Here is a 13,664-nt window from a genome sequence, read left to right as displayed (position 1 = left end):
AGATCCCAGAAGCCACGCAGCGCAGCCAAAAAAAAAAACCCCAAAACAACAACAGCAACAACAAAAACCACACACACATAATTAGACAACGTCAGAAGCCAGGTTGAAGAAATCTTCCAGAAGCTACACGTAAAGGCAAATTGTCATTAACCATTTACAAACGCACCAATGTGGGATAAAGAAACGACTGTAGGTATTCTTCAGGCATGGTAGTAAAAAATATCATTAAAAAATGGGGATTTGAGAACCCGCCCCCAGCTCAGGTATTACCAGATTCATTTTTAAAACAAGTTTCTCAATGGGGTAAAATGTATGCTGCAGTCCTTGAGTCCACCCTGGCCGTTCCAGCTTAGACTAGTCAATGGTCAGACCTTGTAAGTGGAAATGTGATAGGCAGGAGGTTAACACTGAAGGTGGGGGGAGATTACTGGTGTATCTACATCATAGCCAAGGACACTGCTGAGGCAGGCTGTCACGGGCATATCTGTGTTCCCCAAATTCATGTGTCGGAGTCCTGACCCCCAGCATTTCAGAATGTGACTGTATTTGGAGTTGGGGTCTTTCAAGAAGTGATTAAAGAAAAATGAGGTCACTAGGGCACGTCCCAATCCCATAGGACTGGTGTCCTTATGAGAAGAGGAGAAAAGGACACAGACACACACAGAGGGACGACCCCGTGAGGACACAGGGAGAAGATGGCCGTCTACAGGCCGAGGAGAGAGGCCTCAGGAGGACCCAGTCCTGCACACACCTGGATCTCAGATTCCAGCCTCCAGGACTGGAGACAATAAATGTCTGCTGTTTAAGCCCCCCAGGCTGTGGAACTTTGTTACAGCAGCTCTAGCAAACTAAAACACATGCCAATCTCAAAGAAAAAGTTTTTCAGCTTTTTTTTTTTGTTTTTTTGGGTTTTTTTGCATGAAATGCTAAGGCTTTGATTCCAAATTAACTTGGTGTTAGCAGTGAAGATGGACAACCAGACCCTCCAAGGCAAAGATCCAAAATGCACATAAGAGCTCTGAGCTTGACACACGGATTCATCAGTTAATCGACGCTGAGTTCATGTCTGTCCACCTCTCTCTGGCTTTTCCCCGGGGAAACTCATTTCCCGTCCTGCGTAACGGTGGGGAGCAGGAGGGCAGAGAGGAGCTCTCAGCCACGGGGCAACCTCAATGCTACTTCTCGATGTAGGGGATCCAACTGCTGTGAGCCCGTCTCCAGAGCCATTCATGGCCACAACACGTATGACTTTCAAACCAGATGCAGTTTTTGTTTGCTTGTCTGTTTCGACACTGGACACAGCTCTGCTGTCCTGATTTACTGTCTGATTTCAAGTGGCTCGACATGATCACGTCTGTTGAATAAATGAATGAAATGGATAAAAATGGCCACGCCCCACAGTTGTCATGTCATCTATCAAAGTTAAAGTGATTTTAAGGAAGTGTCAGGAAGAAAGAAAAGGCTTTGCCGGCTGCAGTGAGATCATTCATTCATTCAAGGAAAGAGCTCAAACAACACGCTCGTTTCTTGTTCTGACTCCCAGGGCCCTGGGCACGGGTGCTGGGTGGCACAGCCTCTCGGTGTGACCCTCCTTCCTCAGTAAGTCAGCAATCATGGTTTCCAAATTCCCAACAGACAGTCATCTTTGAGACTTGGGAATGAGGTATCAGAATTCCCCAAACCCTAATTATTTTTCAAAACACTGTATTTATATGATTTCAATAATGATGGACCCTAGTAAGCAGGTTCAGAGGTTTTCTGTAAAAAAAAAAAAATCATACACTCATGGCTTCTTATTATTATAAACTAATATATTCTGACAATATTACATATTTTAATAACATGTGGGAAGGATCTCTATCTGATGTAGATATTGGATAACAGAAAACGTAAAAAGAAGGGACTATTAGCAAAAGACAAATGCCAATTAAAAATCATTTTAGGGGCTTCCCTGGTGGCGCAGTGGTTGAGAGTCCGCCTGCCGATGCAGGGGACGCGGGTTCGTGCCCCAGTCTGGGAAGATCCCACCTGCCGCGGAGCGGCTGGGCCCGTAAGCCATGGCCGCTGAGCCTGCTCGTCCGGAGCCTGTGCTCCGCAACGGGAGAGGCCACAGCAGTGAGAGGCCCGCGTACCGCAAAAAAAAAAAAAAAAAAAAAAAAAATCATTTTAGCATGGATGGACCTAGAGATTATCATGCTAAGTGAAGTAAGTCAGACAGAGAAAGACAAATACCATGTGATATCGCTTATATGTGGAATCTAAAAAAAAAATTGATACAAATGAACTTATTTACAAAACAGGAAGAGACTCACAGACTTAGAAAACAAATTTATGGTTACCAAAGGGGAAAGGAGGGGAGGAATAAATTAGGAGTTTGGGATTAACATATACACAGTACTCTGTATAAAATAAATAAACAACAGGGACCTACTGTACAGCACAGAGAACTACACTCAATATCTTGTAATAACCTATAATGGAAAAGAATCTGAAAAAGAATCTATATCTATATCTGTATCTATCTATCTGTCTCTCTGTATATATCTGAATTACTTTGCTATACACCAGAAACTAATACAACATTGTAAATCAACTATTCTTTGATAAAAAAATAAATTATTAAAAATTTAAAGATAATTCCACAAATATATGATATTAAAAAGATTAATTGCCCTGGATAGTCTAGAGCCTTTGTTCATGACAAATATGCCAGTTGTAGAAAATCTTCTTTCACTTGACAATGATGTTGGTCAGATTTTTAGGAGTCCAAAGCATTCTTCGAGTTGGGCAATAGGAGAGTACAGGTTGCTTTTTTTTTATTATGGTAAAAATATATATATATATATTTATATAGAATATAAATTTATATTCTATTTATATAGAATATAAAAGTTACCATCTTAACCAGTTGTAAGTGTATAGCCCAGTGGCATTAAGTACATTCACATTGTTGTACAACCATCCCCACTCTCCATCTCCAGAACTTTTTCGTCTTCCTAGACTGAAATTCTATCCCCATTAAACTCTCACTCCCCATCCTCCTCCTCCTACCCCTGGCCCCCATGTCCTACTTTGTGTCTTTATGGATTTGACTCCTCTAGGGGCCTCCTGTATGTGGAATTTGTCCTTTCGTGGCAGGCATGTTTCACTTAGCATCACGTCCTCAAGGTTCGTCCACAAGGTCACTTTTTTTGCAGTTTTTTCTTGTGGTTGATTTCTAATCTCATAGCATTGTGGTCGGAAAAGATGCTTGATATGATTTCAGTTTTCTTAAATTTACAGAGGCTTGCTTTGTGGCCCAGCATGTGATCCATCCTGGAGAATATTCCACGTGCGCTTGAAAAGAATGTGTATTTTGCTGTTTTTGGATGGAACACTCTAGGGATATCAATTAAGTCCGTCTGATCTAATGCGTCACTTAAGGCCTGTGTTTCCTTATTGATTTTCTGTCTGGAAGGTCTGTCCATTGATGTAAATGGGGTGTTAAAGTCCCTGACTGTTATTGTGTTACTGTCAATTTCTCCTTTTATACCTGTTAACATTTGCCTTATATGTTTAGGTGCTCCTGTGTTGGGTGAATATATATTTACAATTGTTGTGTCTTCTTCTTGGATGGATCCCTCGATTGTTATGCAGTGTCCTTCTTGGTCTCTTGTAACAGTCTTAATTTTAAAGCCTATTTTTCTGATATGCGTATTGCCACTCCAGCTTTCTTTTGATTTCTGTTTGCGTGGAATACCTTTCTCCATCCCCACAAGGTCCCTTTTTTAGCGGTGAAACTATTTCATCTGCTCCACAAAACCATAGCCTACGGTGAGCATTCAAACACCGAGAAGTGCCAGCAAGTATTGCCGAGTGGGATTCAAATCATGTGACATTGAGATCCCTGAGCAAGTTTAATAGCACTACACAGAATCACAAACTCGCCAATTTAAGGACTTTGTTTATTCCTCAGAACACCACTCATAGGATTTGTGTGAAGTATCCTGTGTGTATAAACTCATTCATGTTTATTTTATTCACATGAATGACTCACCCCTGGCGCAGGCAGGGCCGGGAGCAGGCAGTTGCAATGTGCTGCAGCCACAAGCCAGACTGGTTCCGTAGTGGCTGGTTCTTGCCCCTGTGCTTCTGTCCTGGTTCCCAAAATCTCAACCTTATCCTTCAACTCCACATGAGAGCGCTTCCTGACCTCGCTTTTGACCTGATCAATGGATTCTTTCCAACCAGTAACCTCTTCATGTTGACTATTTCATTCTCCAAAGAGAATTTTAATGCTTTTCCCTTTGTCTCGATGTCTTGACTGATACCTCTATTTGGGATTAGGAAAAACATAACTTTCCTGAGAAATGGTGGGAAAGAATTCCTGCCTCGAGACCCAATGGGCAGTGTCTCCCCTTGTGGCCTCAGGACACTGCCACAGCTCCTGGCTGCATGTCCTGAAGGTCAGGGGGCAAATAGGAAGAAGAACCACAAGGCTTTCTCCCATGCTGTTCTCTCTGCTGACAGAGAGGAAAACCCCACAAGCCCCTGCACTGTCCCTTATGTGGAATTGACAAGATCAGGGTCCAGCCCCTCTCATAGCCTTTCGGGGGCAAAGGACAATGAGATACCAGAGGACTCAGCTCGATCCCGATTCTCTCCAGGGTGGATGGGCATGGCCTGGATGAAAGGGACCCCCTCAGGTGATAATAGAGATCTTCTATATCGCCCTTCCCAACTAGCAAAACCCTCAGAGCCATCCCCATGAGGCGGTTCTATCATCCACACTTCACGAATGAGGAAACTGAGGTCCAGAGAGGATTTGCCTAAGAATACACAGCCATGTCCAAAAGAAGCAGAACCAAGACTCGAACTAGGCCACTGGGCTCCAGAGTCTACAATCATAACTACTGTGCGAAAGCGCCTTTCAAAGAGGGGCCTGATGACCAGACTCAGCAGGGAACCAGCAGGGCTGCCAGGGTGGTCACTTCTCATGTCCAGCCACGAGTCTCACAACATCCCAGAGTAATAGTTAGTGTGGGTGTTATTATCCCTGTCTACAGATGAAGAGATCAAGGCTTCGTATGGCTATGGACTCCACTCGAGGTCAAGGTAAAGGTCAGGGCTGGGGCCCCAGCCGAGCCCTTGGAGAGTCTGAGCTACCTGCCCAGGCCCTTCTTCCTCCAATTGCTGGGCGTTTTTATTAGATTGGCTCCATCTGAAGAGCATAACGAAGTTGTCAAAAGAAGCAAGTTGCAAGGAGCTTATGACTTGCTTTTAAATATAAGTACATGGGGACTTCCCTGGTGGCACAGTGGTTAAGAATCTGCCTGCCAATGCAGGGGACACAGGTTCGAGCCCTGGTCCGGGAAGATCCCACATGCCGCGGAGCAACGAAGCCCGTGTGCCAAAACTACTGAGCCTGTGCTCTAGAGCCCGCGAGCCACAACTACTGAGATTGCGTGCCACAGCTACTGAAGCCCACGCGCCTAGAGCCCATGCTCTGCAACAAGAAGGCACCACAATGAGAAGCCCGCGCACCACAACGATGAATAGCCCCCGCTCACTGCAACTAGAGAAAGCCTGCACGCAGCAACGAAGACCCAACGCAGCCATAAATAAATAAATACATAAATAAACTTACACAGATGAAAGGGGTGGACATCTTCATGTCCATGTGGGAGGCTCTGAGGTCCTCTAGGAGCTGGTAACTCCCTGTGCCCAGCACTGTGTTGGGACAGTGGGGCGTGTTTCAGACCAGGAGGTGGAGGGGCACATAGACCCTCAATGGGCATCAGGTTTAGTGCCTTGATGCACTGGTCTGGGGGATTTGTCCCCAGCTTTGGCGGCCTGGGGACTCGTTCTGTTGTAGCAGCACGAAAACTGGCTTTGGAGGCAGTCTTGGGTTCAAGACCCCCAGTTTCTACCAAATCATAAACTGTGGGCCTTGGACAGGTGATCTGATCTCTCTGCGTCTCAGTGTTCACATCCATAAAAGGATGGAAGATACACTTGTGAGGCTTGAGTGAGGCTACACGAGTTAGGGGTTCTCTGTAAATGCTTTTTCTCCTTCCTTCTCCTGGGGATGGACACGCACCAACCAAGCTCTGGACAGGCTCAGTCATGGGCCAAAACGTCAGCTAACTGGTCAACTGTGGGCAACAGAACTGCCGTGGAAACTGGACCACGCAGGCTGATGTCCTTCCTTGCTTGGTGGCCACTGGGACCTCAGTTTCCTCATGTGCATAATGGGAAGGATACAGGAACAGCCGTGTGGGGAATTATCTTAAGAACTAAATGAGACGAATAGTCTTCTTTCTTTCCCTTTCTCCTTGTCTGTCAACCCCTCCTCACCTCGGCAGGGATACTTGGGAAACCCAGACAGGGTTGGTTCTAATGGCTAAAGTCATCAAGCTAATGAAGCCCAGGGCCTCACCTCCTCTGCAGGGGACTGGATTACTGGGGCAGCGCTGAGACCCACTGATAAAGTCCTTCCTCTTTGGGGGTCCCTTTAAGAGACCATCCTTGCTCACAAGCATAGTGATGAGATCGGCAATTAGGACCGCCCCCGTTCATTCAAGACTCCAGTCCCAGCTCTTCCCAAATTAGCTGGGTGCTGCTGGGCAAAGGCTTTTCGCATCTCTGAGCTTCAGTTTCCTCCTCTTAAAACGGAGAGCCACATCCTCCATCACCCACGCCCAGCTCAGACCTCTCCACCCCACCCCAACCCCGAATAGTATTGTCCCACCACCATTCATTAGGTTGCTTTACATATTCCAGTAGACCTGGATCTCTGTGATAGAGGCCAGGCCACATTCTGATCTCACCTTTCCTCCCGGGCCCCTTACCTCTCTAGAAAGGGGAGGTGGCCCAGGCCACGCTCAAGGCTGACAGCTACATCATCTGGAGAGTCAACGCTGGCGGGCACATTTGTGAAAACACAACTCTGAGCACAGTAAAAAACACTCTACCCCCCACCTGTACTCCCATATTTTACCTAGCCTTTAATAGAAGAATTGGAGGGAAAACATTTCTCATGTTCATTGTTTTCCTGACTAAGCCTCTGAAATATTTTTCAGGTGAATACTTCTGGGAAAGAATTTAGTTGAGTGATATAGATAACTACATCAAAATGTCATCTTAGCTTCCTGAAAGCAATGTGCCATGGTTTGTTCTTGCCTAGGTTTTATTAAAGTAACACCGGTGGGGTTTTTTCCTCTAATGATAAAAAGAATGCACATTCATGATAAAGTATTTGGAAAGCACAAACTAGCACAAAGAAGAAAGTGAAAACAACCCATTGTCCCCCTCAAAGACAACCCCTGCCAACAGGCTGACATTAACTCTTTCTAGGGGTATCTCTGTACATACATATATAGAGAAATGTAAGAAACTAACTGAACTCAGTAACAATGTTTTCACATATAGACATACATGTTTTTGTTTTACAAATTTGAGAGTTAAAATTGAATTTCACTTTTCAAAAATATTTCACGTAAGACTCATTTTATTAAAATTGTATCACTTTGATTAATATCAATAATATTTAGAATTTTTCAGATACAAGCTAATAAATTTTCGATAATACAGACTTCAACTAAACACAAACTTTTCTTTTTTGAATTAGGGCTCACATTCTATATACTTGTGTGTAACTTGGTATTTTTTAAAGTTTTTTTTCCCATTAAAAAAATTAGGTATATGTTGATAAAATAGATAACCAACAAGGACCTACTGTATAGCACAGGGAACTATACTTAATCATCTTGTAATAACCTATAAGGGAAAAGAATCTGAAAAAAAATAGATATATATGTATGCATAACCGAATCACTTTGCTATACACCTGAAACTAACACAACATTGTAAATCAACTATACTTCAATTTTTTAAAGTTAGGACACAATTTACACATTAATGTACAGTTCTGTTAGATTTGACAAACGCATGCAGTCATGTACCTACCACCACAGTCAGGATAAAGAATTTTGCCAGTCATCTAAAATATACCTCTGAATGTCATCAAGCTTTCTGTCATTTGCAGTGCAATGATTTAACCAGTCTTTTTTTGTTGGCCATTTGCGGTTGCTTACAATTTTCCTCTTAACTGATTTTGCAATCTGAGGGAATGAAATGAATGCATGAAAATGAGTGAAATCTGGGATTCTCATTTTCCTGCCGCTATACCAAATGGGCTTCTCCCTTCTCTGCTTGGAAAACTGCTCATCCTGAGACCCAGCTCAGATGTTATCCCTCTGTGAAGCCCCTGTGATGCCAATGGAGAGTTGGTTCCTCCTTCCTCTGTGGTCCCAAGGCACCAAGTCATTGTAGGACATTGTTAATAGTCTGTTTCTCTTCTCCCCTCCAGGCTGTGAATTGATGTCTTTCGCAGTCCCGTGTTCCCCAAACCTAGGCCATGCCTGGCTCACAGTGTTCTATAAATGTTCATGAAATGAATGAACATTCTACTCTGTTGAACACAATTTTAGTATTGTGCTGATTTTTTAGGAGGCAGGTACTTTCTGAGCATGGTGCCAATATGGGCTGGATGAATTAAGCTGGTACACTTGAGGAGAGCTGGATGTTTTCCTCTGTTACAGACCCTGGATCAGGGATGCAAATTCATATTTATGTGGAGTCATTCAAATATTTATTGAATGAACAAATACATGGATGAAAGGTGTGGTCCTGGACTTGGGAGGTAAGAAAGCCAATCAGACATAGCACCTGTTCTTGGTGAGTTCACAGCTGGGAATCAAGGAATCTACCTTGGAAGGTTTCACCCCGCTCCCCCACCATGCAACCTTTACTTAGACTTAGCGAGACAGCAGCCAGTGTCACTTGGCAACAATGCCTGGACATTTTGTTTTGCCAAGAGTTTGTGATCCAGGAGTCAGACCTTGAGTGGGGAGCATCCGCTTTAATTTATTAAAGGTGTATTTATTCATCTCTGCATCTGCAATATATAGCACAGGACTTGGCACACAGCAGGGATTTTTGAAAGCTTGCGCAAGGATGAAATATGGATATGAAAAAGGATAACAATGTTGAGAAAGATAAAAATGACTACCATTCGCTGAGTACCTCCCCAGCCAGGTCCCTGACTAGGTGCTCCCTACACATTCTGTTTCTTATAACAGTCCTGGGGTAGGTGTGTATCACTCACTCTCCCATCTTACAAGTGGGTTCCCCCGCGGTGCCCAGGCCCACACCGCAGGGAGAGGTATCTGCTGGAAGTTGAACCAAGTGTGCCTAGCTCCAAAGCCTGCCTTCTCGACACAGCGCCCAGGAGCCTCAACATCAAACGCTGCCCATCTCTGCCTCCCCAGGTACTGCAGGTAAAGCTCGGTAATGGGTCTTGCGTCGAAACCACGTCCTTCCGAATCGTGCAAGGACCGGTTCCTAGGAGGCTCCGGAGGCCACACCGCAGGCTCCGACCGGCTGCGAACAGGTGACTTGCACTGGGGTGCGCTCCGGCGTAAGGTGTGTAGCCGTGACCTTCGGGAAGTGTCGGGCTCAGAACCTGGCACCCAGTAGACGCTCGATAACGGCCTTCGGTGTCCTCCGCGGCTGTAAGCGGAGAGTTGGGGGCAGCCCCCGAGGTGGAAGACGCTGCTCGGAAAGAGGACCAAAGCCCGGAGCCCGGTGCCGGAAGTCAGGAGCGGCGACTCGACCGAGGCTCACCCACCTGGGCGGGGCCGTGGGCGGGGCTTCTACTGTTTCCAGTCAATCGGCGTCCGAGAGGCGAGCCCGCCCCCCTGAGGAGGCGGTGCTTGCACACTCGGCCGCCCCCCTGGGCTCCTCCCCCGGGGGACGAGGCGGGGCGTGCCGGCGGCGCTCGGCGCTGACGCTGCGCCGACGCGCCCGACGTCGGGCACGTTGACGCCGGCGACGCGCACCCGGGCCCGCTCCTCCTGTGCTCTGCCAGTGTCCGGCCGCAGGCCGGCCTTAGTGACTGGGGGCGGCGGGCCCGGGGCGGCGGGCGCGGGGCGGGCGGCGGGCGCGGGCTGTCTTCGTCGGGCCCCGAGCTCGCCTGGAGCGAGCAGCCGCCCGCGAGCCGCCGCGGAGCCTCCTCGCCCGCTCCCGCCGGCGAGCAAGGTAAGGGATAGGGGGACTGAAACAGGGTTGGGGCGGAGCGGGGCCCCGGGCGCCGGCGCCCTCCCCGCGGGGGCCGCGCGGCTGGTGAGTGTCAGCCCCGGGGGAAGGGTGTGCAGCGGGGCCCGGGGTCGCTGGGGCAGGGGGCGCTGCCCGCGGGACCCCCGGCGAACGGGCTCTAGGGGCCGTGCGCCCCCCCTCCCCGACCCCAGCGCCAGGTGACCCGCGCCCCCGGGGACTCTAGCGCTGGGCGCGGGGGCGAGGACCTGTGGCCGCAGGAAGTCCCGAGCCAGGCTGGGTTCCCGAGGTGAATCGTTCTCGCCACCCTGGCGTCCGGGCTGCTGCAGCACCGGGTGCGGGTGCGAGCGGGGTAGAGTCGTTGTCACTGTCAGGTGCGTGGTACGCGGTCCTGGGCATCTCCGTCCCGGGGGTCCGCCGAGCCCGGAACACCGGCGGCAGCCTCGGGAACCGGCGCCCTGCCCCTCGCCCCGTCATTATATTTGAGACACTTAGTAGCCTCTCGTAATCTCACCTTTCACTTTTCCTTCCTTCCTAGCCGTGCACGTCTGTCTCGACCTGCTATATTTCCATTGTGGAATTTTTTGGAGGGGGGTCTGTTAATTTACGTAAGTTAGGTTGACTGACCAACCATTGCAGCCGTTGAAAAACACCTCTCGCGCCCTTAACGAGTCCAGTTCCGTTTATCGCTCACCAAATCCAGCCCAAGAATTCAGGGAGCCGTCAGTCCTTCCTAGGAGCTGACTGCACACATTCCTCTAAGATGCCTGATGGATTTTGTACTTGTCAGTTTTACTGGCTGTATGCTCCTTCTGTGCTTTTCCTGAAAAATGATTGGATGGCACGTGTTTTGACTTTCTCTCCCCCACCGGGAAATAGAAAGGAAAAAAAAAAAAGGTTACAGAAGCACACTTGTTTTCAACAACTAGAAAGTACAGCTTTGCAGAGAAAATGCCACAGGGTTTGTTCTTTATGTGAGGGTTGTCTTCTTTGGTCTTTACCCCTTCACTGGATTACTGTCAGTATTAAATGTCTTCATCTTGTGTGTTCTGGGCACTTTGTATATGCATGTGTATGTTTTCCCAGTTTTTTTCTGTACAGAGCATAGCAGTCAGATCTGGGAATAATGAGGCTGTCAGCCTTTCACTTATCAGCTACAGATAGCTATAAAGTTGCAGCTTTGTGGAAGCCTTTATTTTGCACCAGATGACTGTGGTCTGGGTCTTTCATTTCAAGATGATGTGCGAGGTGATGCCGACCATCAGTGAAGCAGAAGGCCCCCCAGGAGGAAGTGGGAGCCATGGGTCCAGCTCCCCTTCACAGCCAGATGCAGATTCACATTTTGAACAGTTGATGGTCTCCATGCTGGAAGAGAGGGACCGTCTCCTTGACACTCTGAGAGAGACCCAAGAAACGCTGGCATTAACCCAGGGGAAGTTACACGAGGTTGGTCACGAAAGAGATTCCTTGCAGAGGCAGCTCAATACTGCGCTTCCACAGGTATGGGTGATTTTCACCTGAGTTTTTTCTTAACGCTTTTTTGCGATGTTGAAATTTTTAGGTGTGTATTTTGCGTAATCACTTGTGAAATGGTGGTTCTGTTATTTGTAAGCCCCATATAGATAAAATTCCTGAGGATTAAACTTCTTAGTGAGAACAAACTCTAGTGTACCATAAAGTTCTGTAAAAACACCTTATTGCCCTTGTTCCCCTTTGGAGCGGCAGAAGGAACTGCCTAGATTTGGAATAGCGCTCCAGAGTTTTTGAAAAAGGGCCATGAAGTAACCAAGCTCTGTGGTGCCTTCCGTTTTGCTGTCTGAAGCTATTCCTTGCCTAAATGTGTATTTCCATGGGTTGTATTATGTGTTTCCAATTTCCTAATGAAATTTACTGGACAAATAGGATTGATTTCACAGGAAAAATATTTCTACAGTCCACCTTTCTCAGAACACCGGTGTTTTGTAAATCGGGTTTGTTTTAGGGGATAGAAGACTGGAGATGGATTCCTTTGGCGCTTTCTCTTTGGCAGATGAGAATTACAAAGCTTACGGTCACACTGAAGTTTTTCATCTAAGGATCTTGTGTTTGGAGCAGCGTTTCAAGGCCTTTTCTTGTGGAGCCGAGTGAGGGTCTAATGATAGGAGCAGGGAGAGGGTGTCAGCTAGAAGAGTGTGCGCTGGGTGGCACAGAGCACAGTGGGAGATGCGTGTGTTACTTGGGTGTTTACGAGCTGTGTAGGTGCCATTTTACCTATTCATATAGGTGCCTTTATGGTGCTTTCAGGTGGACATGAATAAGCACGCATTCATTCTCTCAGGATGGGTCTGCAGTGGTAAATTAGTAAATGAATAATTACTAGCTTTAATGCATTTCTGGGCTTTAGTCATTATTCTCCTGAAAGATTGGTAAGCTCAACATTTGGATTTCCTTTTTAGCAACAGTAATTCGACGTCAGTGCTGTAATGTTCTGTCTTTGTCAATTTGAGAATCATTAAGTTTTTTCTCATTTGAATCTTGTAAATTACCAAGTTTATTTGGGTCAGATTTTATTACCACAAGCTTAGAAGGGTTGGCCAAATTATGTTTTACTGGGATTTTATTGTAGTATTTGTAAATCTTTTCAGTGCTTTGGGGTTTTTTGTTTCGTTTTGTTTCTTTCGTAGCTGTATTTGTCTTCTTGTAATTTGAGGTACATACACTGAAGTGTAGTTTTTTGAAAGGATGAGCACAAGGGATTTGTAACAAGTAAGGGACAGGAGTTTTGTAAAGTCCAGTCTCATGCAGTGGAGGTTGTCACACCAGCCAGTGGGACAGTCGCTCAGTGATTTGTTGCTAGCTGCTGCTACGTGTTGTAGCCTGGAAATGCCTTGTTGAGTGGAGGATGTGATGACGTCACCAGCTCACCTCGCCACCTGAGCACCTGAGTCCAGCGTTTTAGAAACACAGGAGCCATTAAGTAAACATTTTTTGGATCCTTCCCTTTCTTGGCATTTGTCTTCTGTTTGGTGGCTAATTGTGTGACCAGGTAGGCGTGTGAATAAACTCCTGCCAGATTATGTAGGCAAGTAATAGTGTACTTAAGAAAAACTTAACTGTAACAGAACATACGTCAGAAAAATTCACAAATCATAAGTGTACATCGCAGTGAATTTTTCATTAAGCAAACACACTCTTGTAACCACTGCCCAGACCAAGACATAGAACATTACCAGGCTTCCCAGAAGCCCCCTCCCACCCACTCCCAGTAATTGTCTCCCAGAGCTAACTGTGGTCTCGACTTTCTGCCGTTGATTAACTTGGCATGTTCTTGACTTTGTGTAAATGAAATAAAGTAACGTGTATATTTTACTTCTTGGTTCTTTCACTCAGCATTATCTTTGCGAGCTCTATCCATGTAGCCTTGTTCGTTCTCATTTCCTATTTAATAACCCAGCGTATGAATGTACCGTAATGTATTCTTCCTGTTGTTCATGGGTATCTGGGTTGTTTCTAGTTTTTACAAATGCTGCCCTGAATGTTCTTGCTTGCTTTTTGGTACAGATATGTGTGTGTTTCTGTTAGGTGTGTTC

General features: G+C 46.6%; 2 protein-coding genes across 14 annotated transcripts in view; both read left to right on the top strand.

Annotated features, from left to right (window-relative positions):
• Positions 1-9,824, top strand: part of FADD (Fas associated via death domain) — a 37,027-nt gene extending 27,203 nt beyond the window's left edge. For 5 of the 7 annotated variants that reach the window (XR_016393731.1, XR_016393737.1, XR_016393732.1 and 2 more), the window contains one exon: positions 617-3,688. The gene's annotated coding sequence lies outside the window, so the exon portion shown is untranslated. Of the gene's footprint in view, positions 1-616; positions 3,689-9,311 lie in introns of those variants that run through there. The other 2 variants (XR_016393734.1, XR_016393733.1) reach the window with 2 other exon arrangements.
• Positions 9,825-9,973: 149 nt separating this feature from the next.
• Positions 9,974-13,664, top strand: part of PPFIA1 (PPFI scaffold protein A1) — an 88,321-nt gene continuing 84,630 nt past the window's right edge. For 2 of the 7 annotated variants that reach the window (XM_089914354.1, XM_089914353.1), the window contains exon 1: positions 10,157-11,595. In XM_089914354.1, coding sequence (XP_089770480.1) covers positions 11,302-11,595 — 294 coding nt within the window. In that variant the 5' untranslated portion in view covers positions 10,157-11,301. Of the gene's footprint in view, positions 10,081-10,153; positions 11,596-13,664 lie in introns of those variants that run through there. The other 5 variants (XM_089914355.1, XM_089914351.1, XM_089914357.1 and 2 more) reach the window with 5 other exon arrangements.

Source organism: Delphinapterus leucas, chromosome 7 (assembly GCF_059928025.1).
Source record: "Delphinapterus leucas isolate spDelLeu-1000000601 "Yukka" chromosome 7, BTC_Dleu_Yukka2, whole genome shotgun sequence".
Taxonomy (NCBI): domain Eukaryota; kingdom Metazoa; phylum Chordata; class Mammalia; order Artiodactyla; family Monodontidae; genus Delphinapterus; species Delphinapterus leucas.
Note: the sequence above shows the minus strand (reverse complement) of the source record. Positions and strands in the feature narration are given on the sequence as shown.